At 47.2% G+C, this 25,800-nt stretch overlaps 1 protein-coding gene and 1 long non-coding RNA gene across 3 annotated transcripts in view; one reads left to right on the top strand and one right to left on the bottom strand.

Moving 5' to 3' along the window:
* The window catches only part of LOC144325793 (uncharacterized), a 273,530-nt gene that overhangs the window by 9,408 nt on the left and 238,322 nt on the right, over positions 1-25,800 (top strand). The gene's annotated exons all lie outside the window — the stretch shown is intronic.
* On the bottom strand, positions 870-21,022 carry DCST1 (DC-STAMP domain containing 1). 2 transcript variants are annotated; one of them, XM_077920324.1, is made up of 13 exons: positions 20,923-21,022; positions 19,407-19,546; positions 17,980-18,157; positions 15,955-16,098; positions 14,725-14,846; positions 13,487-13,644; positions 12,062-12,161; positions 11,655-11,750; positions 9,308-9,434; positions 7,294-7,410; positions 4,611-4,753; positions 3,705-3,818; positions 870-1,173 (listed from the first exon to the last, which is right to left on the bottom strand). In XM_077920324.1, the coding sequence occupies exons 2-13, from the start codon at positions 19,479-19,481 to the stop codon at positions 928-930; spliced, it is 1,620 nt and encodes a 539-aa protein (XP_077776450.1). In that variant the 5' UTR covers positions 19,482-19,546; positions 20,923-21,022; the 3' UTR covers positions 870-927. The 2 variants fall into 2 exon arrangements, with proteins under 2 accessions (XP_077776450.1, XP_077776451.1); XM_077920325.1 differs by lacking the exon at positions 4,611-4,753.

Genomic DNA, 25,800 nt, shown 5'->3' with positions numbered 1-25,800 from the left:
TTTTTTAAAAAACTTTTTTTTTTTACTGATTATTTTATTGTTTCATTCTTTTTGTAAATTGCTTCGAGGGCTTTATGATGGGCAAGCAGTATATAAATCTTTGAAATAAATACATTAAATAAATAAAAAAAATCATAGGTAAAGGTAAAGGACCCCTTTACCCCCTAAGACTTTTTATGTATGTGATGACAGCCACAGGGATGCTATTAGCCCAGAGATGGAAAGAAGAGAAAGTCCCTACCAGAGAAGAATGGCAAATTAAACTGTTGGACTATGCCGAAATGGCGAAACTGACAGGAAATCTCAGGAACCAAGAAGACCAAACTTTAACACAGAATGGGGAAAAATTATAATTTGTCTTGGAGACCACTGTAAGCAGATGAAAACATTAGCAGGATTGCAATAGCACTTGTAATGTACGTAGCAAGTACTATGGAGGTAATGGAGTTATATAAAATATGGACAGTAGAGAAGATGCAGTAGAGAAGGTTTAATAATAGGACCCATGGAGGGGATGGTGAGAAGTCTAGAGATTCGGAAGAATCCTTAAATGTATATGTGTATGGTTGTATAGTGGTACCTCGGGTTAAGTACTTAATTCGTTCTGGAGGTCCATTCTTAACCTGAAACTATTCTTAACCTGAGGTACCACTTTAGCTAATGGGGCCTCCCGCTGCCGCTGCCACTGCCACACTATTTCTGTTCTCATCCTGAAGCAAAGTTCTTAACCCGAGGTACTATTTCTGGGTTAGCGGAGTCTGAAATCTGAAGTGTCTGTAACCCGAGGTACCACTGTATAGTTATAATTTTATATTTGTAAAATCGAATGAAAATTATTTCAAAAAAGAAAAACCAAGATTAGGAAAACGAACAACCAAGCCAATCATTTAATAACAAAAAAGCGGGGTGGGTGCCATTTTGACTGTCTCAATCTGCATAGCCTGTCTGGTCCTCGCTGCTGTCATCGGAGGACAGGAGTTCCTCTGGGCTGCAGGCAAAGCAGACCCGCCCCATGTCCTGCCAGCACATCCGGCAGTAGAGGGTCCCGCACTCGGGGTCTGGGCACAATTTGGAGTTGCTGGATTGGGGCAGGCCGCAGAGGATGCAGTACTTGCGGAGAAACCGCTGGAGGAACGGGAGCCAGCGGCCCAGCCTGTCCAGGAAGGGCTTCTCCTGCAGTGGGAGGAGAGAAGGGAGGGAGGTGCTCAGCCCCAGCAAGAAAGGGAGCTATATGCTTATGTTATATCATAGAATCAGAGTTGCAGAGTTGGAAGGGACCCCAACGGTCATCTAGTCCAACCCCATGCAATGCAGGAATTTCCACTAAAGGGAAAGGTGTTAGCCACATGTTTCCGGATGCCTCTTAACATCCGGAAGACATCTTAACATTCAGAAGACATCTGAAGGCAGCCCTCTTAAGGGAAGCTTTTAATGTTTAACAGACTACTGTATTTTAATACTTTGTTGGAAGCCGCACAGAGTGGCTGTGGAAACCCAGCCAGATGGGCAGGGTATAAATAATAAATTATTATTATTATTATTATTATTATTATTATTATTATTATTATTATTATTATTATTATATCCTTGCTAAGGATTTCATACAGCAGTTCCTGCAATCATAGAGTGAGTCTTCATCTCTGTTTGGATACAGCTGGGCGCCATTTTGAATCAAGATGGCCAACTGAACCTTTCAAAACGGCCCTGATTTTAACCACCAGTTTCAGAACAGCACAGACTTTTTTGGGTGTATTTCTTAGAATCCTTCAACAAATGCCTGGGGAAGGAAGGAGACTGCTGATTGGAAATATATCCAAGTCGAGAAGGTGCTGGGGACATCAACATTAAATTACATAACAACCTTCACCAGAAATAAAAATAGAACAACCCATTTCAAAAAGTCGGCATTCAACAGTCTCTTTTTAGGATCCAGATTCCAGAGCCATTTAAAATGGAATTCTCTCCCCCCCCACCCCCGTGTCTGCAATCTGAAGTGGTACAATCCATGTTGAGTTTCCTTTCCCCCTCTTCCCTCCCTGCACCTTTTCCTTTGTGTGCCTTCTTTTTAGATTGTAGGCCTCCAGGCAGGGACAATCTTGTTTCAACTGCTTGTAGGTAAGCTGTTCTGGGAGCCTCTGGCTGAAAAGCGGGGTGCAAATGCTCTAAAAAATAGTAATGCCACCCCTCCCTTCCCCTGCAGGTAGAGAGATTGGCCCGGGTCCAATTGAGCCATTGTTTCGTATAGTCATGGAGCCTGAATGTGCCTTGTTTTTCAGCCAAGCTCCTGGAATGAAACTATCTGACCCTTGCTCTGCTAAATCATCAGGTGCTTAAAAGCGCCCGGCTAGGCTGCTGGTTTACTCAGTGGTCCCCAGTGGGAGGGAATGGGCGGAGGCCCATCAGCTGAGCCAACAGGAAGCCTTGCCCTGAGGTCCCCGCGCAGCAGGGGAGGTGGAAAGGTAGGGGGCTCAAGTGGGCAGGAAACGGGGGCAGGGTGTTGCCTTCGGGCAGAGATTTGATGGATTGCACAGAACTGCCCAAACACTCGTGCGCTAGATGCACTGGGGGCAGAGAACAGGTGCTCACAAGCAAATCCACACTGGGAGCAAGCCTGTTTGGGGAAAATCCTTCCTTTTATTCAATCAAAAACATGTTATTCAATAGCACATTGAAATAAAGAAGAAATGAGATAATATGAGGAACGGCAGATGGAGTTGGGTATGTTTAACCTGGAGTACAATACAATACGATAATCTTTATTGTCATTGTCCCATAAAGAACAACGAAATTGAAAAAATCTACATCAGACATTCAAAAACCCACAAGCCTGCTATCCCAGCCTGGTTAGCCCCCAGAAACTCTGATACCCCATAATAGAATACAATCTACTCAAAGACTACCTTAAAGGTAAAGGTAAAGGGACCCCTGACCATTAGGTCCAGTCGTGACCGACTCTGGGGTTGCAGCGCTCATCTCACTTTATTGGCCGAGGGAGCCGGTGTACAGCTTCCGGGTCATGTGGCCAGCATGACTAAGCCGCTTCTGGCGAACCAGAGCAGTGCACGGAAACGCCGTTTACCTTCCCGCTATAAAGTGGTACCTATTTATCTACTTGCACTTAGGGTTGCTTTCGAACTGCTAGGTGGGCAGGAGCTGGGACCAAACGATGGGAGCTCACCCTGTCGCGGGGATTTGAACCGCCAACCATGCGATCGGCAAGCCCTAGGCGCTGAGGTTTTACCCACAGCACCACCCGCGTCCCTAAAGACGACCTTACACTGCGTTTAAAACCAAAATCGCATTTGGATAGAAACTGTTTCTCAGGCGGCTAGTCCTAGTCTTTATAAAGCACAATGGGTGACATGGGAGCCATATCTAAAGGGTTGTCGCATGGAAGATGGAGCAAGTTTGTTTTCTGCTGCTCTGGGAGGGAGGACCTGAACCAATTGGCTTCGAACTGCAAGAAAGGAGATTCCGACGAAACGTCGGGAAGACCTTTCTGACAGCAAGAGCCGTTCAACGGTGGAACGGACTTCCAGGGAAGGACTCTCCTTCCTTGGACATTTTGAAACAGAGGTTGGATGGCTATCTGTTTGGGATTCTTCAGCTGTGAAGCCTGCAGTGCAGGGGGCTGGACTAGATGACCCCTGGTGCTCCCTCCCGACTCTACAATTCAGGGAAGCTGCCTGTGTTCTTCCACTCACCAGTCTTTTGCGCTGCCGCACGCGCAGGATGATGCGCTTCCGCTGCACGATGATGAAAGCCATCCTCTGCCGGAGCATCTCGTTGTAGAGGAAGAGAATGCGCTTCTTCTCCCTCTGAAAGAGAGAGAGAGAGAACGTGAGACTGGAGAGAAAGCGTTGTTATTATGCCGTCCGGCTGTTCTGGCCGCAAATGGACGTCAACCATCCTGGTAGCCAGGGTCAGATTTAGGTTTGATGAGGCCCTAAGCTAAGGTTACCAGACGTCCCCGTTTCCAGGGGACAGTCCCCGGATTTACAAATCAGTCCACATACAAAATCAATTGAAGTTGAAAAGTGTCCCTGGATTCACTGAAAAAAATCTGGTAACCTTACCCTAAGCTACTGAAGGTAATGGGGCCCTTTATATGTCCAGCTGTCCTTTGTCAACAACAAATTGTCACTGTTTTAGGGGTTGTTTTAAAAAGTCTGGAACGGATTAATCTGTTTTACATTACTTTCTATGGGAAAGCGCGCCTTGGTTTTGGAACAGACTTCCGGAACGGATTAAGTTTGAGAAGCAAGGTACCACTGTATATAGAAATGAACAAACCAGTGATATTTTAGGGAGCAGGCTAGCAGGCGGGGCCCATGACTTACATCACAGGAGCCTACAGAACACAAAACACTGTTGCTGTATGTAGGTTTTATTTTATTTGTTTTTTATCTTATATTTTGGAAATGTACATCCAGGTTTTATTTTCCCTTTAAATTTTTTTAGGGGGCCCTAAGAGTGTGGGGCCCTAAGCTATAACTTGTGTCTTATACATAAATCTGGCACTGCTGGTTGCCCTCACGGTGCAACGGAGAACATTTCTCGTGTTGGGCAGGGTGAGTGTGTGCATTTAATCTGGGGCCTGGCGTCCCAACCTTGGGGAAGAAGAAGGCGGCAATGACACGGCGGATGCGGAAGACGTAGACCTGCGCGAAGCACAGCAGGATCAGGGCGCCCAGCGGTGTGACGCAGCTCACGTACTGCTCCTTGCTCATTCCATGCGCTTCCGGCAAGCAGTCTGAGGGAGAGAGAAAGAGAGAGACGGACCGGAGGGGCAACCTTTTTTTTATATATAAATATTTTATTAAATTTTCTTTCAAACAGTCAGAAAAATACAGAATAAAGAAAAAAGAATAGAACAAAGAGAAAAAGAAATATATAAAAAACCAACTTTTCCAAAATATTTTTACCATTCCAACTGGACTTCCCCACATCTTCCGAACCCTGCGTTCTTTGCAATAAAAACATCAGCAATTTGTTACCTTATTTCATGTCTTACTGTATCTTTCAAATATTATGTTTCTAAATTCGAAATACTGTATCTCAATTGTTTGTGCCTTAAAATAAACATAATATAGTTATTTCATGTTTCCTCCTCGTCTTTCTTATAACTTAATTTTCAATTCACCACATCGAGTTGCTGAAGCTAAAATTTCCAAATCATGCACGTTCTTAACATTCATACAACTTATAGTGTTTTTGCAAATAGTCCTTAAATTTTTTCCAGTCCTCTTCCATTGTTTCCTCTCCCAAATCTCGGATTCTGCCAGTCATTTCAGCCAGTTCCATATAGTCCATCAGTTGCGTCTGCAACTCCTCCAGTGTGGGTAAATCTTGTGTCTTCCAATACTTTGCGATAAGAATTCTTGCTGCTGTAGTAGCATACATAAACAAAGTTCTATCCTTCTTTAACACTTTCTGGTCTACAATGCCCAGAAGGAAGGCCTCTGGTTTCTTGGGAAAGGTATACCTAAATACCTTTTTTAACTCATTGTAAATCACTTCCCAGAAGGCCTTCACTTTTGGGCAAGTCCACCAGAGGTGAAAGAATGTCCCTTCAGCCTCCTTACATTTCCAACATTTGTTGTCAGACAGGTGATATGTCTTAGCAAGCTTGACTGGGGTCATGTACCACCGGTATATCATTTTCATAATGTTTTCCTTCAAGGCATTACATGCCGTGAATTTCATTCCGGTGTTCCATAACCTTTCCCAGTCCTCAAACATAATGTTGTGCCCAATGTCCTGTGCCCACTTTATCATGGCGGATTTTACTGTCTCATCCTGTGTGTTCCATTTAAGCAGCAAGTTATACATTCTCGAGAGTATCTTAGTTTTTGGTTCCAATAGTTCCGTCTCTAGTTTCGATTTTTCCACCTGGAAACCAACTTTTTTATCTATTTTAAAAACCTCTTGAATTTGAGCATAGTGTAGCCAGTCTCGCACCTTGTTTTTTAATTTCTCCTGGCTCTGCAACCTCCAATTGTCTCCAGTTTTTTCAATTATTTCCCAATATTTCGGCCAGTAGGCCTCCATGTTGGGTCTTTTTCGAGCCTTGGCCTCCACCGGTGATAACCACCTCGGGGTCTTACCCTCTAGTAAGTCTTTGTATTTCATCCAGACCATAAATATTGCTCTTCTGACAATATGGTTTTTAAACAATTTATGAACTTTAACCTTGTCGTACCACAAATATGCATGCCAACCAAAAGCATTGTCAAACCCTTCCAGATCTAGGACATCAGTGTTCTCCAACAAAAACCAATCCTTCAACCAACAGAAGGATGCAGATTCATAATACGGAGGGGCAACCTTTGACAGAGCGCAACAGCCATGGTCTTGTTCAATCCCGAGTGGAGGCCTGCAGGGAGCCTCTCTCAGCCCAAAGGCTGCATTGCCTTCTGGGAAAATTTCCGCTGGGCAGGGCCGAGGGCAAAAGTGGACAGGCCTCTCAGGCCACGCTGGGTTTACGTATAAGCTAAACAAGCTATAGCTTAGGGCCCCACTCTCTTGGGGGCCCCCCAAAAAAATTAAAGGAAAAAATCTGGATGTACCATACATTTCCAAAATATAAGATAAAAAACAAATAAAACAAAACCTACATACAGCAAAAGTGTTTTGTGTTGTGTAGGCTCCTAGGATGTAAGTGATGGGCCCCGCCTGCTACCTAAAATATCACTGGTTTGCTTATTTCTATATATAGGGTGCCTACATTCTGCGTGGACTGGTTGCATGGCAACATGCGCAAATGGCTTTTGATACCTATTAGGTCCATAAATTACTATATAGCATATATTCAACACAAAAAACAGTGACTATTTGTTGCTGACAAAGGACAGCTGGACATATAAGGGCCCCATTACCTTCAGTAGCTTAGGGCCTCATCAGACCTAAATCTGGCCCATATGCATAGCACTCATTTCTACTGAAATGAGGCTGCATTTTAATGTTGTGCTTAATCTTGTTTTTAAGTTGTATTTTAATCAATTGTTTTTATACCTGGTGTTAGCCGCCCTGAGCCCAGTCTTGGCTGGGGAGGGCGGAGTATAAATAAAATTATTATTATTATTATTATTATTATTATTATTATTATTATTACTACTACTACTACTACTACTACTACTACTATTGGCAGCTGCTCTGGAGGCTAACCCCTGGACCGTAGGGCCTTATCCCTCCCCACTTCCAGGAAAACTGCACAGAAAATACCCTCCACCCCCAATCTTACGGTCTCCATCCTCTGCACGGCGCCCTTGCCTGGACTCCTTCTCAACTTACGCAGGTTGTTTGTCTCCATCACCATCTCCGAGGAGGTGTTCAGGGCCCCGATGGTGCTGCGCAGGAGACGGGCCATCATGGTGTTCCCTCCGACTATGACTTCCAAGTGGTGGCTGCCTGCAGAGAGGGGCAGGAGAAGGGATTTAGCTAGTTAGCTATCACCCGCTCTTCACCCCAGCCATCCCACGGGCGGCTCACAACATTAAAACACAATGTTGTTGTTGTTTTAAAAAAAGTAAAAACAACTTGTGACCACAAAAATAGTAAGTGTCAAAGTGCCAGGGTGAAAAGGGGCGTCCTCAACATTTGCCAGAAGCCGCATAATGAAGGCGTGAGACATGTGCCTGTATGGAGGGAGTTTTGGGGGCCACCAGAGAACAAGCCCTCTTGCAGCCCACCACCACCCCAGGGCTCTGCGGGCAAAGGAACGACCAAGAGGGGCCCCTCTGTCTATCACACACCCGAGGGAAGGCGGCAGTCTTTCAAGGTATTTGCGGCGTGAGCCATATCGGGCTTTGAACACCAACATAAATACATTAAACCAGTGGCATAGCGTGGGTAGCAAGCGTCTGGGGCAAGGCGGAAAGGGTGCGGGAGAGAGGGAAACAGATGGAGTACACATGCGCATTCAACTGCCCAATGGCATCCGTGTCACCCAGGAGTTTGCAGCCACAGGGAAAAAGAAGAAGAAGTTGTTTTGCTGTCTGGAGAGGTCACTTCCTGCTTCACACGGAGAAGCCATTTTCAACAGAGCCCAGCGACAGAAGCACGCAGCTGTATGGAGGCAGCACCAGGTGCTGAAATTTTGTGACCCTAAGAATTTTGTGCCCTGTGCTGCCGCCCCCATGCTATGCCACTGCCTTGAACTGGACCCAGAAACAAACTGGCAACTGGTGCAGGGGTTATACGAGATCTAAATGGAACCCCAGCCAGGAATCTGGTTGCTGCCTTATGGACCAGCTGAAGTTTCCAAGTCGTCTTTGACAGCAGACCCACGTAGAGCACATCGCAATAGGGCTGTTGATTTGTATTCCGCTTTTCCAACAACAAACGCTGCGCTCATAAAAACTTCCTGCTCTTAAAATGACTCTGCGCCATCTTGCTGGTGCCTGGGAGTGGTGCTGGATTGCCATACAGGCATGTGCTCAGGGCAAGGGACGCGGGTGGCGCTGTGGGTTAAACCACAGAGCCTAGGGCTTGCTGATCAGAAGGTCGGCGGTTCGAATCCCCGCAACGGGGTGAGCTCCCGTTGCTCGGTCCCTGCTCCTGCCTATCTAGCAGTTCGAAAGCACGTCAAAGTGCAAGTAGATAAATAGGTACCGCTCCGGCGGGAAGGTAAACGGCGTTTCCGTGCACTGCTCTGGTTTGCTAGAAGCGGCTTAGTCATGCTGGCCACATGACCCAGTAGCTGTACACCGGCTCCTTCGGCCAATAAAGCGAGATGAGCGCCGCAACCCCATAGTCGTCCCCGACTGGACCTAATGAACAGGGGTCCCTTTACCTGTACGTGCTCAGGGCACCAGCTGAGCAAGACCCCCCCCCAAGAAAGCTAGAATGGAGTTTCTTTTAAAGCATAAAAGTAGGGGGTGTCCCACCAACACAGATCCAAGTAAGGCGAGGAAATCAGATCCTGTTGTGTGTTGCAATGAACTTATGATACATTCTGTTATACAGATTCGTTTTTTTCGTTCTTGCATATGCATAAAAACAGCGTAAGTTGTGCAATTTGCTGTTTTATTTCAGATAACTGAGATAAGAGGCGGGATGAAACGTAACCAATGCCATTTTATTTTATGGTTCAGCATAGAGGCGGCAGCAGCGGAGAACGCCCATTCCCGGGTCACCGCAGGTTTGCCTTGCAGTACAAGAACGGTTCTCCCACCCTTGTACTAAAACTAAGGAAATTAATAAATATTTGCCCGTTTGATATTTTCTAAATATCCAGCTGATGTTTAAGGCAGGGCTGGAGAGGAGGGGAAAGGGGGAACCTCCCTTCCGGGGTCATATAACTTACTGCGGAAAGAATACTCCACAAAGGAGTGGTGTTTGATGGTGCTGAATATGGTATACAGCAGGAAGTCAAGGACGCAGGCAATGATCACGAAGAGCGATGCTGGCAAACAGCCCAGTAATTCTGACATCTGGAAAGAAGCAGGGTGTGTGCGCGGGAGGAATAAGTGTGGGTCAGTGACACATATGGGGCTGATCAGCTCCCGGATAGAGGACATCGCCCATGTTTTACAGTAAACAGCATAAAACACCTACGCGGAAAACGTTCAGAGAAATCACAAGAGGAGGAGCAAAAGGAGTCAGGTTAAAGAACTTGTTGTCTGGCCTGGGCAACAATTAATAACAGCTAAATCTATTTACCATATTTTTCGATCTATAAGACGCACCAGACCATAAGACGCACCTAGTTTTTGGAGGAGGAAAACAAGAAAAAAAATATTCTGAATCCCAGAAGCCAGAACAGCAAGAGGGATCTCTACACAGCGAAAGCAGCAATCCCTCTTGCTGTTCTGGCTTCTGGGATAGCTGCGCAGCCTACATTCGCCCCATAAGACGCACACACATTTTCCCTTACTTTTTAGGAGGGTAAAAGTGAGTCTTATAGAGCAAAAAATACGGTACTTGTGTACATTTATATTCCACCTTTCCCCACCACCCCAGGAGCTCAAGGTGAGGTGCACATTTAATATTATTATTATTATTATTATTATTATTATTATTATTATTATTATTTCTTTATTCAACTTATACACCACCCTATACCTGGAGGTCTCAGGGCGGTTCACAACAAGACCACAACATATAAAATCAAACCAAAAGCAGTAACCTAATTAACCCCCCCCAAAAAAAAGCCACATTCTAAAAGGGTGTTGGGCATCAATAAGATCAAACAAAGGCCTGATTAAAAAGGAACGTTTTTGCCTTCCTCCCATTTCTCTTCCTCCCCATTTTATCCGCAAAACCACCCCGTGAGACGCAGTGACTGGCTGAAGGTCACACCCAGTGAGATTCATGGCAGAGTGGGGGATTTGAACCCTGGTCTTAGCCTGGCACTCTAACCACTATTCCACCGCTGCCTCTCCAAAGAAAGAGGGCACCACTGGACATATAGAGCTCACAGGGAAAGCTGCTGAACTTGGACAAGGTCATATAGTCTTCCTCGAGATTTAAGATTCTGGATTTTTATGTCTGCTTTATATTGTACATCTCTGGGCAGTGCAAGATTCGAGGGGTTTCAGGCCCAACATACACATCACCTGTGTTTCCCTTTGGAAAGGAGGCGCAGTGCAGACTGTGGCATCTCTATGGTATATGGTTTATTTACACATATATACAACCTGGTCCCAAGAGGGTCTTGTTTCCCCCATAGCTGCAGCCCTGGATTTCAACAGACATCAGACACAGTTCTGACCCTCTCTCTAGCTTGCCGCCTTTACCAAACTGAAACCTTTTTTCTCCCAATCACATTCCAGCCTATGCTAAAACTCCAGACCCTGGTTTTCATTCTTCTAACGAGCTCTGAACTGAAGGAGGAGCCCCACTCACCTGTGTCTGGCACAGAGCCATCTTAATTTGCTTTCTAAATGGCCCATTACTTTCCTTTTGTTTTCTTAATGGCTCATCTCCCAGGCGATTACCTCATCAGGAGACTGGCCAGGGGGTTATACTTTAACCCTTGCTGGATCCAGTGGTTCAGGAGTTGGTTAAATTCTAACATCTACTGGATCCAGGAATTTAGGGGAGTCTGGTACCCCAAAACGCATAATGATATATTGTATAGGTCACGTTTTTGTTTTGTATAATTCCTATGAATATTATTATGTTAGTATGATTCTGCTTGGCTACAACTATCATTTGGTTGCCTTATTAATAAAGCTGAAGTTGGCATGAAAACAGCAGTGGGGGTGCGGGGGTAGGAAAACTCACAGGGCCAACCCCAGAATGAGAACTGTAGCTGTGTGTGTGTGGGGGGGAAATACAGGGGTCTCCTGGCAGTTATCAGCACCCTTGACAAACTACAGCTCCCAGAATGCTTTGGGGGAGAAGCCATGACTGTTCAAAGTGGTATAGTAGTGCTTCAAAGGTATGCTGCAAATGTGGCCTAAGAGAATTGAAATGGATAGATCCTGCGATCCCTACTAAGAATAGACGCACTGACATTAATGGACCTAAGTGAGTCATGTCATTGACTTCCATGAACCTACTCTGAGTAAGGCTGGCACTGGATACACAGCTCACAATTATTAAAGCATACCAGGATCCCAATCCTTTGGTATCCTGCCTCGATGCCTCCCTCTAACTCCCACCACCCCCACCTCCGTAGGTCTCTGCCCCAAAGCCCATCCACTTACCATATTTTTGGTCTCGGGCGGCTGGAAAGCGAGGCGGAGGGGGTCGATGAGACTGCTTTGCTCGGCACGCCGCAAGGGCAGAAGTGTCCGCTTCTTCTGCAAGGGTCGCAGGGCAGGAGGAGGCAGTAGGAGTGGGGAAGAGTTGTCATCACCCTGTTGCCTGTTGCCATCACCCAGCACATTACATCCAGAGGTAGACTGTCTCTGGATGTGGAGGTTCCACTTCAGCTCTTGTGACTAAAAGTTTGCTGAGGGACGAATCCTTCATGGGTCTGAGAACCCCACAGGGGCTCTGCTTCCTTCCCCCGAATGCCCTTTGACCTCTGCCGCCTGCAACCACAACCCCCTCTGGCTGTGACTGCTGACCGCCACCACCCGGCCAAGCGGCAAACTCTGGCCGCTCCTACCTGCTTCCGACGTCGGGCGTCTATCTGCCGGAAGTAGCGGGATATGTAAAGATTGTCGAAGCGAATGTCCTGCGTGTAGCTGTTTGTGTAGGAGAACGCCCTGAGGGAAAAGAGGATGGAGAAGGGGCTGGAAAAGAATGTGGCGAGAGGTGGGGAGACACTCCAATCTTGTCTGCCTATCCCACCGAACTCCACTACCAACCCATCACAGCCCACTGCAAAAGCTCCTGCCAAGGCCTGGGATGCAGCCTATTTGCTAAAAAACAGCAACCAATGACACAGCATGCAACTAGTCCTCAACATTCAGATCCCAGCTGCCCAAGGCTGCAAAGCTCTGGGTCAGGGCTGCTGGTGGTTGTCAGCTCTGGTGTCCAATCCACCACCGGTAGAAATTCAAAATCCATCCCCACTGCACACCTGCTTATTATAGTCCCACAGCCAATGTGGAACACCACAATCATTCCTCTTGCACAAGATCGGAAGAGAAGAAGAAGAGTTTGGATTTGATATCCCGCTTTATCACTACCCTAAGGAGTCTCAAAGCGGCTAACATTCTCCTTTTCTCTTCCTCCCCCACAACAAACACTATGTGAGGTGAGTGAGGCTGAGAGACTTCAGGGAGGTGTGACTGGCCCAAGGTCACCCAGCAGCTGCATGTGGAGGAGCGGAGACGCGAACCTGGTTCTCCAGATTACGAGTCTATTGCTCTTAACCACTACACCACACTGGCTCCACAGAGGGGAACTTGACACCTTCTGGATGGTGTTGGGACTCCAACTCCCATCAGTCCTCCCTGCCAGCATGGCCAATGGGCAGGGGAGGATGATTCTAATCAAACAGCTTCTGGAGGGCCACAGGTTCTCCACCCCTGTCTTGGGCACACATCCCAACCAATCAGGGATCACGTTAAATGCTCTTGCAGAGGGGTGAAGCAGGGATGGGGCGCCTGCAGCCCTCCAGTTGTTTGTTGGTACTAGAACTCCCATCAGGGATGATGGGAACTATAGACCAGCAAAACCCAGAGGGCCACAGATTCCCCTCCCTTGGCTTCTTTTATTTTCACGCACGGAATAACGACAGAACACGTTTTCATGCTGCAGTCAGTGAAAAGCCAGGTGTCAAACGCTCGCCCAGAGACTTAGGAAGGTCGGTAGGCAGGGCAGAGGCACAGTTTCTGTAATTGTTGGCTCCTGCTTCTACAACAGGGGTGAAGGCCCTCCCTGCAGCCCTCAAGATGTTTTCAGGGACTCCGGCCCCCATCAGCTCCAGCCAGCATGGCCGATGGTCAGACATCCAACAAAATCCACGAAGCTTGCCAACGTGCCGAAGGGTGCTCAAATCTAGGGCCTCAGGCTTGCCTCAGGCACAACCCAAATAGGTTCCCTGACCCCACCCAGGAGCCGCCGCGCCCCCAGCCCAACTCACGAGGCAAAGACGATGATGAACATGCAGGAGAGGAGGACCCGAAGCACAGACATGGAGGTGCTCAGGCGCTCGCCCTGCTTGGCCACCTCTTCGTTGACTTCATCCACCAGGTGTCTGTGGGAGAGGTTGGCACCGACCAGCATGGTCTGGTGTTCTTCCTGGATGCCGGGAGGGTGGGGGAGAAGAAAGGAAAGGAATGTCCTAAACGCTGGTCCCAAAAGATCTACACTGGTTGCCGGTACATTTCTGAGCACAATTCAAAGTGTTGGTGCTGACCTTTAAAGCCCTAAACAGCCCCAGCCCAGTGTACCTGAAGGAGCGTCTCCGCCCCCACCGTTCTACCCGGACACTGAGGTCCAGCGCCGAGAGCCTTCTGGCGGTTCCCTCCCTGCGAGAAGCCAAGTTACAGGGAACCAGCAGGGGGTTTTCTTGGTAGTGGTGCCCTCCCTGTAGAACGCCCTCCCGTCAGATGTCAAGGATATAAAGTATTATATGACATTCAGAAGACAGCTGAAGGCAGCCCTGTATAGGGAAATCTTTAATGTTTGTCATTTTATTGTCTGTTGGATATTTTGTTAGGAGCTTACCAGAGTGGCTGGGGCAACCTAGCCAGATGGGTGGTGTATTATTATTAGTAATTATTATTATTATTATTATTATTATTATTTATTTATTTATTTATTTATTTATTTATTTATTTATTTATTTATTTATTTATTTATTATTATTTATTTATTTATTTGTTGTTGTTGTTGTTGTTGTTGTTAAATACCTGGGGTTTGTTTATTTTTTTAATTGCTTGTTGGTGCTGTGGGTTAAACCACAGAGCCTAGGACTTGCTGATCAGAAGGTCGTCGGTTCGAATCCCCGCGACAGGGTGAGCTCCCGTTGCTCGCTCCCTGCTCCTGCCAACCCAGCAGTTTGAAAGCACGTCAAAGTGCAAGGAGATAAATAGGTACCACTCCGGCGGGAAGGTAAACGGTGTTTCCATGCGCTGCTCTAGTTCGCCAGAAGTGGCTTAGTCATGCTGGCCACATGACCCGGAAGCTGTACGCCGGCTCCCTTGGCCAATAAAGCGAGATGAGCGCCGCAACCCCAGAGTCGGTCACGACTGGACCTAATGGTCAGGGGTCCCTTTACCTTTACCTTAAGCCTTGCTTGGGGTCTTTTCAGCTGAACAACAGGGCAGAAGTGCTTTAAATAAATATATAGACCCCTACTGCCCTTGCCATACGCACCTTGACCGCTAAACTGGCTGTGAAGTCCTGGTTTAAACTGTCCACGGAATCGTTAACCCGGTCGTAGGTTTGGCCAAAGTTCCCTTCCACAGGAATCTTGTCGCGGCACCAAGTGTGCATAACTGCAGAGGAAGAGGAGGAGGAAGAGGTGGAAGAAAGCAGCTGGAGAGCGAAGCTGCATTTCAGAACTAGAGTTAGGTGCTCAGCAAGGATGTGGCAGGGATGTACCACTTCAGATGGGCAGGTGGAGGGGGAATGTACCACTGCTGGTGGCAGGTGGGCACTCACAGGACAGGATGCCCAGCCTCAGGGACCCTCTTCTGGAAAGCATGTGGTTTGGATTGGGATTTGAGTCCGACACGCCGGTCTGGTTCACATGGTGTGCCAAGCCAAACCTTGGTTTAGGGTGGTCCTGCATGGCTTCCCCTGCCCACCAAAGATCCCTGGGAACTGTAGTTCAGCCTAGGTAGCAGAGCTGTTATCAAGAGGCTAAAAAGCAGCCCGCCAGCCCCACAACAAGCAGTCCCTACAAGCAATGACCTCAAGCTCCACCTGGTATGGAGGCTGAGACCCTACCTGCCCGCGGATTATCTCACCAGAGTGGTGCACGCTCTAGTTATCTCCCGCTTGGACTACTGCAATGCGCTCTATGTGGGGCTACCTTTGAAGGTGACCCAGATACTACTACTAATCCAGAATGCGGCAGCTAGACTGGAGACTGGGGGCGGCCGCCGAGACCACAAAATAACGGTCTTGAAAGACCTACATTGGCTCCCAGTATGTTTCCGAGCACAATTCAAAGTGTTGGTGTTGACCTTTAAACCCCTAAACGGACTCAGCCCAGTATACCTGAAGGAGCGTCTCCACCTCCATCATTCTGCCCGGACACTGAGGTCCAGTGCTGAGGGCCTTCTGGCGGTTCCCTCACTGCGAGAAGCAAAGCTACAGGGAACCAGGCAGAGGGCCTCCTTGGTAGTGGTGCCCGCCCTGTGGAACGCCCTCCCATCAGATGTCAAGGAGATAAACAACTACCTGACATTCAGAAGACATCTTAAGGCAGCCCTGTTCAGGGAAGTTTTTAACGTATGATATATTAGTGGATTTTTTTGTCTTTGTGGAAGCCGCCCAGAGTGGCTGGGGAAACCCAGCCAGATGGCAGGGTACAAATAATAAATTATTGTTATTATTATCACGGCAGCTTCTCTTCTCTTGTCCTTGGCTGGAACTCACTCTTGGCAAAGTGGCAGAGGAAGCTGAACTTCATAGGAATGCAAAGCAGGTGGTTGATGAAGGGCACAGAAATTGTCCGCATGCAAGATGCATGCTTAACTGCAAACCAGTTCTGGCAGCGTTTGATGGCTTGGTCTATAATTTCTAGAAGGGGAAAAAGGAAAGCGTTGACAGTGTTGTTGTTACTATTTTATTTGCTAAACTTCTTTGAAAATGCAAACTGAAAATAAATCAAACGAAACAGATGCCAAGGGCAAGTCATTAACGTAACAGGCTTAAGACAGCTATTCACACTTAATTCTTCCTTTCTCCTTTATAGTTTCTGTAACAGGGTTTTCCTCACTAGATTTTTCTTTACAGGTTCCGAGACGAAGAGATAACTTTAAAGGTCTGCAGTCAAGGAGGTCTTCAGCTGGTGAATCGGCACCCCCTCGTGGGTCACGGCCTGGTCCGAGGTGGGTTGCGACAGGAGCACTACCGGCATGCAAATATTTGGTGAAAGGTTCAGAAATCCACAAATGAATGTTTGGGTTAAAAGTGGGAACTGGACTGAAAAGTTTGAAGAGTAGAATCATAGATTTTGAAGGGATGCAGAGGGACTGGTCCAACCCCCTGCAATGCAGGAATCTTTTGCCCAATGTGGGGCTGGAACCCTGAGATTAAGAGTCACACGCTCTACTGACTGAGCTATCCTGTACAGCAGAGCTTTCAAAACTTTACATGTCGGTGACACACTTTTTAGACATGCATCATTTTGCAACACGAGTAATTCAGTTTTACTAGCAAACCAGAGGTTAAACTAACCCCTTTCCAGGCCTAGGAAGAGCGTGGGGAGCGTCCTCACACTGCAGCCGCACACAGACGCGTCTCGACTCAGTTTGGAAAGCTCTGCTGTGCAGTCAATAAATGCTTTCCATATTTTCTCAGATGGGGCCTTTATCCTTTGCCCCCTGGTTGCCCTAAATTTTTGCACAATGCCAAACTTTTCGATACCGCTGTTCAATATTTATGTTCTGCAGCATCTTCCAGTTCACAAGTAGCCGAGAGTAAAAGACTCAACAGCTCCTGATGGTTAAAATCTAGATTTCTGTTCGAGAACATGCTTAGGATCATAGAAACATAGAATTGCAGAGCTGGAAAGGACCCCGCGGGTCATTTATTCCAACTCTTTGCAATGCAGGAGTCTCAGCTAAAGCACCCATGACAGATGTCCATGCAACCTCTGCTTAAAAACCTTCAAGGAAAGAGAGTCCTATTTAGTAGAACAAAAGTCAGAGATGGCCATATCTGCCAATCAGTAATCTGAGTAATTTCACTCTCAGCTGAACCTACATCACAGGGTAAAATGACTAGGAGGAGAACGCCAACTTGAGCTCCTTGGGTACAATGTAATCAATCAATCCCATCCCTCATGAGGATATGATACACCCTCTCCGATATATAGGGGAAAGATTAGGATTTATCAGGAATAACTTCTTTGGTGTCCACTGCCATTTTTTATTTGATGTTGTCAACTTTTTAATGCTCTATATTTTTACATTTTCTGGGCGGCATCAACTAAGTTTTACTTACAGTAGCCCCATTGAAATGAATGAACAAAGACGGCTTGCAGCAGTTCTCAACCTGTGGGTCCCCAGATGTTGTTGGACTACAACTCCCATCATTCCTAGATGGCAAGGCCAGAGCTTAGGGTTGGTGGGAGTTGTAGTCCAACAACATCTGGGGACCCACAGGTTGAGAACCGCTGGAGACATTTGGGGAAAGATATGACTGTTGAAGTGGATTATGAGTGATTTAAATGGATGGTGTGAATGTGATATTAAATGCAGGTTTGAATGCAGAGTCAAATGTGGGTTTAAATGCATTAAAAAAATAAAATAAAGCTCTGACAAAGGTGGAAATGGGACAGAACTGATGGATGGTGAACAGAAGCAAAAGTGATGCTGACCAGATATTTGATCCTCATGCCCACCCTTCGAATAATCCGTGCTCACAACCCCACGTGTCCCTTTCCCATATGCTTACGGGTACAGCGCATCCGGGTCTTGGCCTCGTAGATCTCCTGTGTGGAAGGGTTGGCTTTGTGCACCGCCGACCTCACCGAGCGAATCCCAAGGCCTGCCTGGCTGGCCACCTGCTCGTTCAGCTCTGAGAAGGAACGTGAGACGTCCCTGGTTTCGGACCTCAGGGTCTTGCCACTCCTCTGGTGCAGAAAACAGGGGTGGGAGAGGGATGGGGGCAGAGGGGGGTGGACTAGAGATGGCAGCCCCACAGATGGAAAAGATCGCTTCTATATATTTTCCCCAAGCAGCAGGGACAGCTACCACAATGGGCAAATTTCAGGGCTCCCATTCCACCATTCTCACGTCGCATGACCTGATGGATGGGACCAGTGGTCCATGTAATCCATGTAATCTAGGGAAGAGGGGATCTGTGGCCCCCCAGGTGTTGCCAGACCACATATCCCATTATTCCTGGCCATTGGTCATGCTGGCTGCGGTTGATTGGAGTCCAGCAACACCCAATGGCCAGGCAGATGCTCCAAGAAAACTAGCAGCACCCCAGCTTGCAAAGCCAAGCCATTCCTAGAAAACTATCCCCTCTGTGCTGAGCTGCTTTCTTCAGCCTCTGCCTAGACTCCTTAAACAGCTTAAACGTCTCAGGACCGCAATACCTCAAGGACCACCTCTCCCCATACTATCCCGGACCCTGAGATCATCCTTTGAGGCCCTTCTTTGTGTGCCTCCTTCCACGTGAGGTCTGGAGAGTGGAAACGCGAAAAGGGCCTTCTCCGCAGTGGCTCCCTGTTTGTGGAATTCCTGTCCCCGAGGGATGTTCGTCCGGCGCCTTCATTCTATTTCGCCAGCTGAAAAGCTTCCTCTACAACCAGGCCTTTGGCTGACTAACCTATTTCCTTTTAAATGTATTTGTGGAGGCGGGGGCTATAGCTTTGTTCTGTTCTTGTTTATATGGCGAGTTTTGCATTTTTAACTTGCATTTTTATACAGTGGTACCTCGGGTTAAGTACTTAATTCGTTCCAGAGGTCCGTACTTAACCTGAAACTGTTCTTAACCTGAAGCACCACTTTAGCTAATGGGGCCTCTAGCTGCTGCCGCGCCGCTGGAGCATGATTTCTGTTCTTAACCAGAAGCAAAGTTCTTAACCTGAAGCACTATTTCTAGGTTAGCGGAGTGTGTAACCTAAAGCGTATGTAACCTGAAGCGTATGTAACCCAGGGTATCACTGTACTGTGAACTGCCCTGAGATCTTCGGATGAAGGACGGTATACAAATTTAATAGATAATAACATATTATTAATCAATCACACCAGGGTTTCTCCCTGCCAGAAGCTCCCATGCTGAATGTCCAGGGACCTTCGGGGGGCACTAGCAGTACTGCCAACCCCCACTCCACCCCACCCCACTTGGCGAGCTAGTAAACTGCTTCTCACCACCATGTCCTTGAGAATCTTGCGTAGAGGGGACAGCGAAATCTTCCAGGCACGCTTGGCATTGTCAATCTGCATCTCCACTGTGCAGCTGATGGAACGCACCACTTCGCCCAGGTTGTGACGGGTATTTGCCACCGGACCTGGTGGGGAGGAGGGAGACAAACATCATGCAAGAAAGAAGAGTGGCACCCTTTGTGCCAAACTATCCAGGAATGGGGCAGAGGCCTCTGCTGTGGCTTTCTTGGCACTGGCAGCATAGTTGGCACCATAAGTTAGACTGCTTACCACAGCCTCTGTGGGTAGCCCTCTTGTTCAGCCAGAAAGAAAAAGTAGGGATGCTCAAACCTGCCCCCGTTAATAATCTTTATTGGTCACATTCACCCCATACGTTCTCTTTTTTTGCACACTATCAGCAGCCACACAAACTGCAGCATGACGACATCCTTACAATCTTATTATATAGTAAGTTGTATTATATACATGCAAGCGCACACACATTATCATGCTGGATAGAGGCGTATCAAAACATATTCAGTACAAAATGCACTGAAAACAACAATTAGTAGCAACTAAACACTACAGCCCCAGCTACTGCAAAAACCCTCATAAATTTATACAGTGTTACATTACTCCTTTCCCATTCTTTTATCCTGTATGAAAAAGGGCCCTCAAAGTCCAGTAAGATCACAGCATGCAAAAGCGCTCTTCTTTCACAGCCATGGCTGCTTCCCCTCAAAGAATCCTGGGAACTGTAGCTCCATGAAAGATCAGCTCTCTGCACCCTTAAGAAACTATGGTTCCCAGGATACTTTGAGAGAAGCCATGATTCTTAAAAGTGGTGTAAGAGTGCTTTAAATGTATGACGTGAGCATGACTATTGTCTCACTATTTTTTCTGACAGTCCAGATAGAGAGGACTGGAGGGCCACATTAGGCCCCTGGTGCCTGAGGTTTCCTAAACCTGCGCTAATAGAAACACCCCGTTAAAAATTTGCTGACGAAGAATCCAATGGCAGACCAGGGCAGGAAGATGAGCGTTCCATGGTGGGAATAGGAAAAATTAGGTGGGAAGGGCAGTAAAACTCTAAGGAACATACGGAGACACTGCCATTGGCCTGACCTAGGCAGTGGCACCTCGGTTTAAGAACAGTCCTGTTTATGAACGATTCGGTTTACGAACTCCGCTAAACCGGAAGTAGTGAACCGGTTTGAGAACTTTACCTCAGTCTAAGAACGGAATCCGAATGGTGGAAGGGCACCGGTGGCAGGAGGCCTCATTAGGGAAAGCGCGCCTCAGTTTAAGAACGGTTTTGGTTTAAGAACGGACTCCCGGAAAGGAGTAAGTTTGTAAACAGAGGTACCACTGTATTGTACATACTGTGTACCATTCTATATCCCTGAGTTTTATAGTATTACGAGAGAAGAAGAAAAATAATTCTCCATTCAATTTCTCCATATATCAAGCTTAATTTTACACATTTCTCTCACGCAGTCATAGATATGAGTATTTATTGTACCATCTAAGACCCTTGCCAAGACATAGGTGAGGATGTAAATCCGTCCTTCTTTCCCCAGGAATTTGGGTACCACCAGGAGGCTGGCACAGCGGAAGTGTGGGGACGTACCCCAGCCCAGGGCAGCCACACCTAGGGGAGGGAGATGGGGGAGACGGTCAGTTTTTATGCTGTGGGGCCGCCCCATGCTCTTATCAGCGCTGGGGAGGAACTAGCTTGATTTAATTGCATACACATTGCACTTCTGAAGAAAGATGGGTTGTTTAAACCACTTTTGGAATTTCAACAACCCCCATGGCATGTTCATTTATTTATCTTAAATTTATCACCTGCCGTTTACCAGCAGATTCCAGGGGAGGTACAGCAATTAAAAAACTAAAAGTAAAAGCAGATTACAATAACGGGAACAGTGGGCCCTGAAAACATACACACACACCCCAGATATTCACATTTATTTGAAAACCATTGAAAGTACTCAGTCAACTGAGGTTATGCCCCCTGGAGAAGCCTGTCCCCCTCAACCAAAGCCTGCCCCACGTAATACAGTGGTACCTCGCAAGACGGAAAACCCGCTAGACGAAAGGGTTTTTTGTTTTTTGAGCTGCTTCGCAAGACGATTTTCCCTATGGGCTTGCTTCGCAAGACGGAAACGTCTTGCAAGTTTGTTTCCTTTTTCTTTAACACCGTTAATACAGTTGCGACTTGACTTCGAGGAGCAACTCATAGCACGCGGTGTGGTAGCCTTTTTTGAGGTTTTTAAAGACTTTGGTGATTTTTGAAGCTTTTCCAAAACTTTCCCGACACCGTGCATCGCAAGACGAAAAAATCGCAAGACGTCAAAACTCGCGGAATGAATTAATTTCGTCTTGCGAGGCACCACTGTATCCTCTTTTGGGGGTATATATTTACCCATGATTTCCCCCCAAAAGGCATAATAACTTGGGGGAGGATCTCCTTTAAAAAAGCTCAAGAACTTTGGCTGCCCCCCCTAACAAAAACCCTGGCTATGCCCATGCCAAGCGCCCTGTGGCAGCCATTTTGTGTCATGCCATGTTCCCAGTGGGAAACATTGTGCGTTAGGATAATTGAATTTATTACCTGCCCTTTACCAGCAGGTCCCACGGGCAGGGGTACAACAACACAAAATTCAAAACCAAAAACAGTTGAAAAAGATTACAACCGCAGGGACAGCGTAGGCCTTGCAAACATGCACCTCAGGCCTGGGTAAACAGGATATATGCCACACACCCCGTCTGTGGCGGCCCTTTGGTGCCATGCCATGGTCCCCACGGAAATTTCTAAAATCTCCAAATATGACCACTGATTGCCACAACTCCCTGGCACTAGATAAGCCTCTTCCAGTGTAAGACCATTCATGGTTTTGGTTGTTTGCACGGAGGTTTTGGGTTACAGGGGTATTTGCAGAAAGCTAAAGGGAACTGGGCCCTGCTGCTAACAGGTCTCCCAAGATGGTGGGCCCTTCGCTGCCCAAACCCTTTACAAATCCTTCCGCCGCCGTGGCACCTCCTCTTTCTCCCCAGAGCCTCCGCCGTTCCTCCTCACCAGCCATGCCACACATCAGGTCGATCTTGTGCTCTTCGGAGATGGTCATGGGGAGAATCAGCATCCTGGAAAGGCCTGGAAATCAAGACAGGGGCCTCTCTTGCTTAGGGTTCCCCAAAGTGAAAATCCTGATTTTTTTTTTATTGTTTTTAAAGCATTTTTGTAATACAGTGGTACCTTGGGGTACAGGCGCTTCAGGTTACAGACTCTGCTAACCCAGAAATAGTACCTCGGGTTAAGAACTTTGTTTCAGGATGAGAATAGAAATCGGGCAGCGGCAGCGGGAGGCCCCATTAGCTAAAGTGGTGCTTCAGGTTAAAGAACAGTTTCTTAACCTGTATTGAACCTCCCCGTTTCGATACCAAATTAAGCATTTAAAAATCCAATTCTCCCGCTTCAGCTCTACTCACGGGTAGTTACTTTGGAATCAAATTGTCCACAGGAAAAAGTCAGTGCTCTCCGACAACAGCTATGCGGCTTCGTTCCGTGGAAGAAGCAGACGATTCGAAGCACTGCGCTGCTCACCCCACGTCGCTCCGGACCCCCAAAACCGGGTTTCCCCACGAGTAGGGGAGGCGCAAAAGGTGCCCGCCGAATCCCACGCTCACAGGCTTCTCCCACCTGTGATTTTTTGCGGGTCTCCGCCTTTGCCGTGGTGGCCAGACCCAGATTCCCATGGGGCAAATTCCTCCCGATCAGAGGAATTCCGCCATTACCGGAGGCACCAACCTTCTGCAAGCAAAGCAGGTGCTCTGAGTTATTGCCCGTCTTTGCTTCTCTAGAATGCAACATTTGCCTCTTATGGACTACCTACCTGCTTCCAAAATGCTGTGAGCTCCTCCAGTTTCATGGGACCCTGATAGTTCGGGACCTGATGTTGGCCGAGACCAATTCAAAATGCATATATATATATCTACCTCCATCTGCATTCACGTTTCCAGCCCTTACTGGATCAAAGTGGACTCACCCAGAGCATACAAGCTCCCAATTCCAGCCCCCAGGAAAAACTTGGCAGCCCAGAATTCGTCCGGCTGGCTCCAAAGGAACGTGATGCAGAAGCGAGGCAGGAGGAAGCTGAGAGCGCGCTTCAGAGCTGCAAGAGAAGTTTATAAAACTACGCTTGGCGCGGAGAGAGTGGATAGAACGTACAACGAAGCTGAGTGTTGGAAGATTTGGGACAGATAACAGAAAAGACTTCTTCACACAGCACAGAGTTAAACTATGGACCTCACTTCCGCAGGAGGCAGGGATGGCCACCAATTTAGACAGGTTTAAAAGAGGATCAGACAAATTAATGGAGGAAAAGTCTGCCAACGGCTACTAGCCCTGGTTCCTATGTTCTTCCTTCACTGTCAGACCCAGTGAAGGGCATGTCCTCCCGGGTGAGAGGGAGTGTGGCCAGGGGAGAGTCACTAAGGGCCGGACAGGGAGGCTTAGAGGACAAGGGTATGGATACCCCACCTCTCATCCAAGGCTTGAGTGTAGGGCAAGTGCTCAAAGGGGGAGACTTACTGGTGTTGGGGGGCTTTTGCCTCCGGCCCTTCTGCTTCTTCACTCTTTGGTACTTTCCTTTGTCGTCTGAGTGCCCCATAGCACCTGTATCCTGATGCAAAAAAGGAGCAGGACGTTGTATTTCTTAAAAAAACCAAGACGTCCAAAGCACGGATTCACCGGCGAGGAAAATCGGAATGGTTAGGGTGTTGTTGTTGCTTGTTAATTATATGCAAGAACCTTGTGCACAGTAATTAACTCCAACAGGCATCTCCCTCCACTGTCATCTATCAGCAGTTGGGGAACAGCCGTAGCTGCAGAAAGTCCCACTAGCCTAGCCTTCTTCCTGACAGGCTAGATTTCTAAGTGCAGTGATTCTTTTATCCTATTTGTGCAGATGAGCATTCCATTGAAGGGATTGGATTGGATTGGATTGGATTGATCTTTATTACGGCCGTTGGCCCGTTACACGACAGTTTCCCATACCAACATATTATACTTAAACCTCCAAATTTAAAATCACCAAAACTTACAAAAGACAAACAATAATCGAAGCAGAAAGTCCCACTAGCCTAGCCTTCTTCCTGACAGGCTAGATTTCTAAGTGCAGTGATTCTTTTATCCTATTTGTGCAGATGAGCATTCCATTGAAGGGAAAACCCCTCCCTCAACACACACCAACAAGTAACCTGAAGCGGAACAGCTCCAAACACAGCCTGACCCCTTCCGTGAGAATTGTGTCATCACAATCTGGGTTCTACGTTGCCGAGCAAAGTGTGTTTACAAGGGACAGGAAAAATGCACCGCCTTCTCTCTCAGAATTTCAGCTCTGCTGGGTGATCTATTGAGATCGTTGGATGAATAGAAGCAATGTTGGTTAAGTTGCAAGAGCAGAATTGATTTGAGTTGATTAAACTGAGTTAATGCGGCAGCCAGACTGGTGACTGGGAGTGGTCGCTGAGACCATATTACACCGGTCCTTAAAAGACCTACATTGGTTCCCAGTACGTTTCCGAGCACAATTAAAAGTGTTGGTGCTGACCTTTAAAGCCCTAAACAGCCTTAGCCCAGGATAGCTGAAGGAGCGTCTCCACCCCCATTGTTCAGCCCGGACACTGAGGTCCAGCGCCAAGGGCCTTCTGGCAATTCCCTCACTGCGAGAAGCGAAACCACAGGGAACCAGGCAGAGGTCCTTCTCAGTTGTGACGCCCTCCCATCAGATGTCAAGGAAATAAACAACTACAGTATCTGACTTTTAGAAGACATTTGAAGGCAGCCCTGTTTAGGGAAGTTTGTAATGTTTGAAGTTTTATTCTGTTTTTAGTGTTCTGTTGGGAGCTGCCCAGAGTGGCTGGGAAAACCCAGCCAGATGGGTGGGGTATAAATAATAAAATTATTATTATTATTATTATTATTATTATTATTATTATTATTATTATTATTAGCAATGCCCTTTCGAAGGATATCCTCTGAAGTTCTAGAGCAATTCCTGGCTTGTCCCTCTGATTTAAGTTGCCAAACACTGATTTCACAAATTTCATATCCTCTGTGTAATGCTAGGGCTTGGGCTAGGGGGAATCACCCGAAATCAGGGCAGGGCTTAAATAAATGGATAGGGACAGACTTGCAGTGGAAACTGAAAAGAAGTGTTTTTAGCAAGTGATGGGAGGAGCCAGGGCAGAAAGTGGGTGGGGCTAGGGGCAAGGCCAGGACAGAATTTGGTAAGGTGGTTTGGGAGGAGCTAGTGTGGAATGTGGGTGGGGCTAAGGTGGAGTCAACAGAATGCAACAAGTGGTGGGAGGAGCTAGTGTGGAATGTGGGTGTGGC

This window comes from Podarcis muralis, chromosome 16 (genome assembly GCF_964188315.1).
Source record: "Podarcis muralis chromosome 16, rPodMur119.hap1.1, whole genome shotgun sequence".
Lineage (NCBI taxonomy): Eukaryota > Metazoa > Chordata > Lepidosauria > Squamata > Lacertidae > Podarcis > Podarcis muralis.
This window is presented reverse-complemented; position numbering and strand designations above follow the sequence as displayed.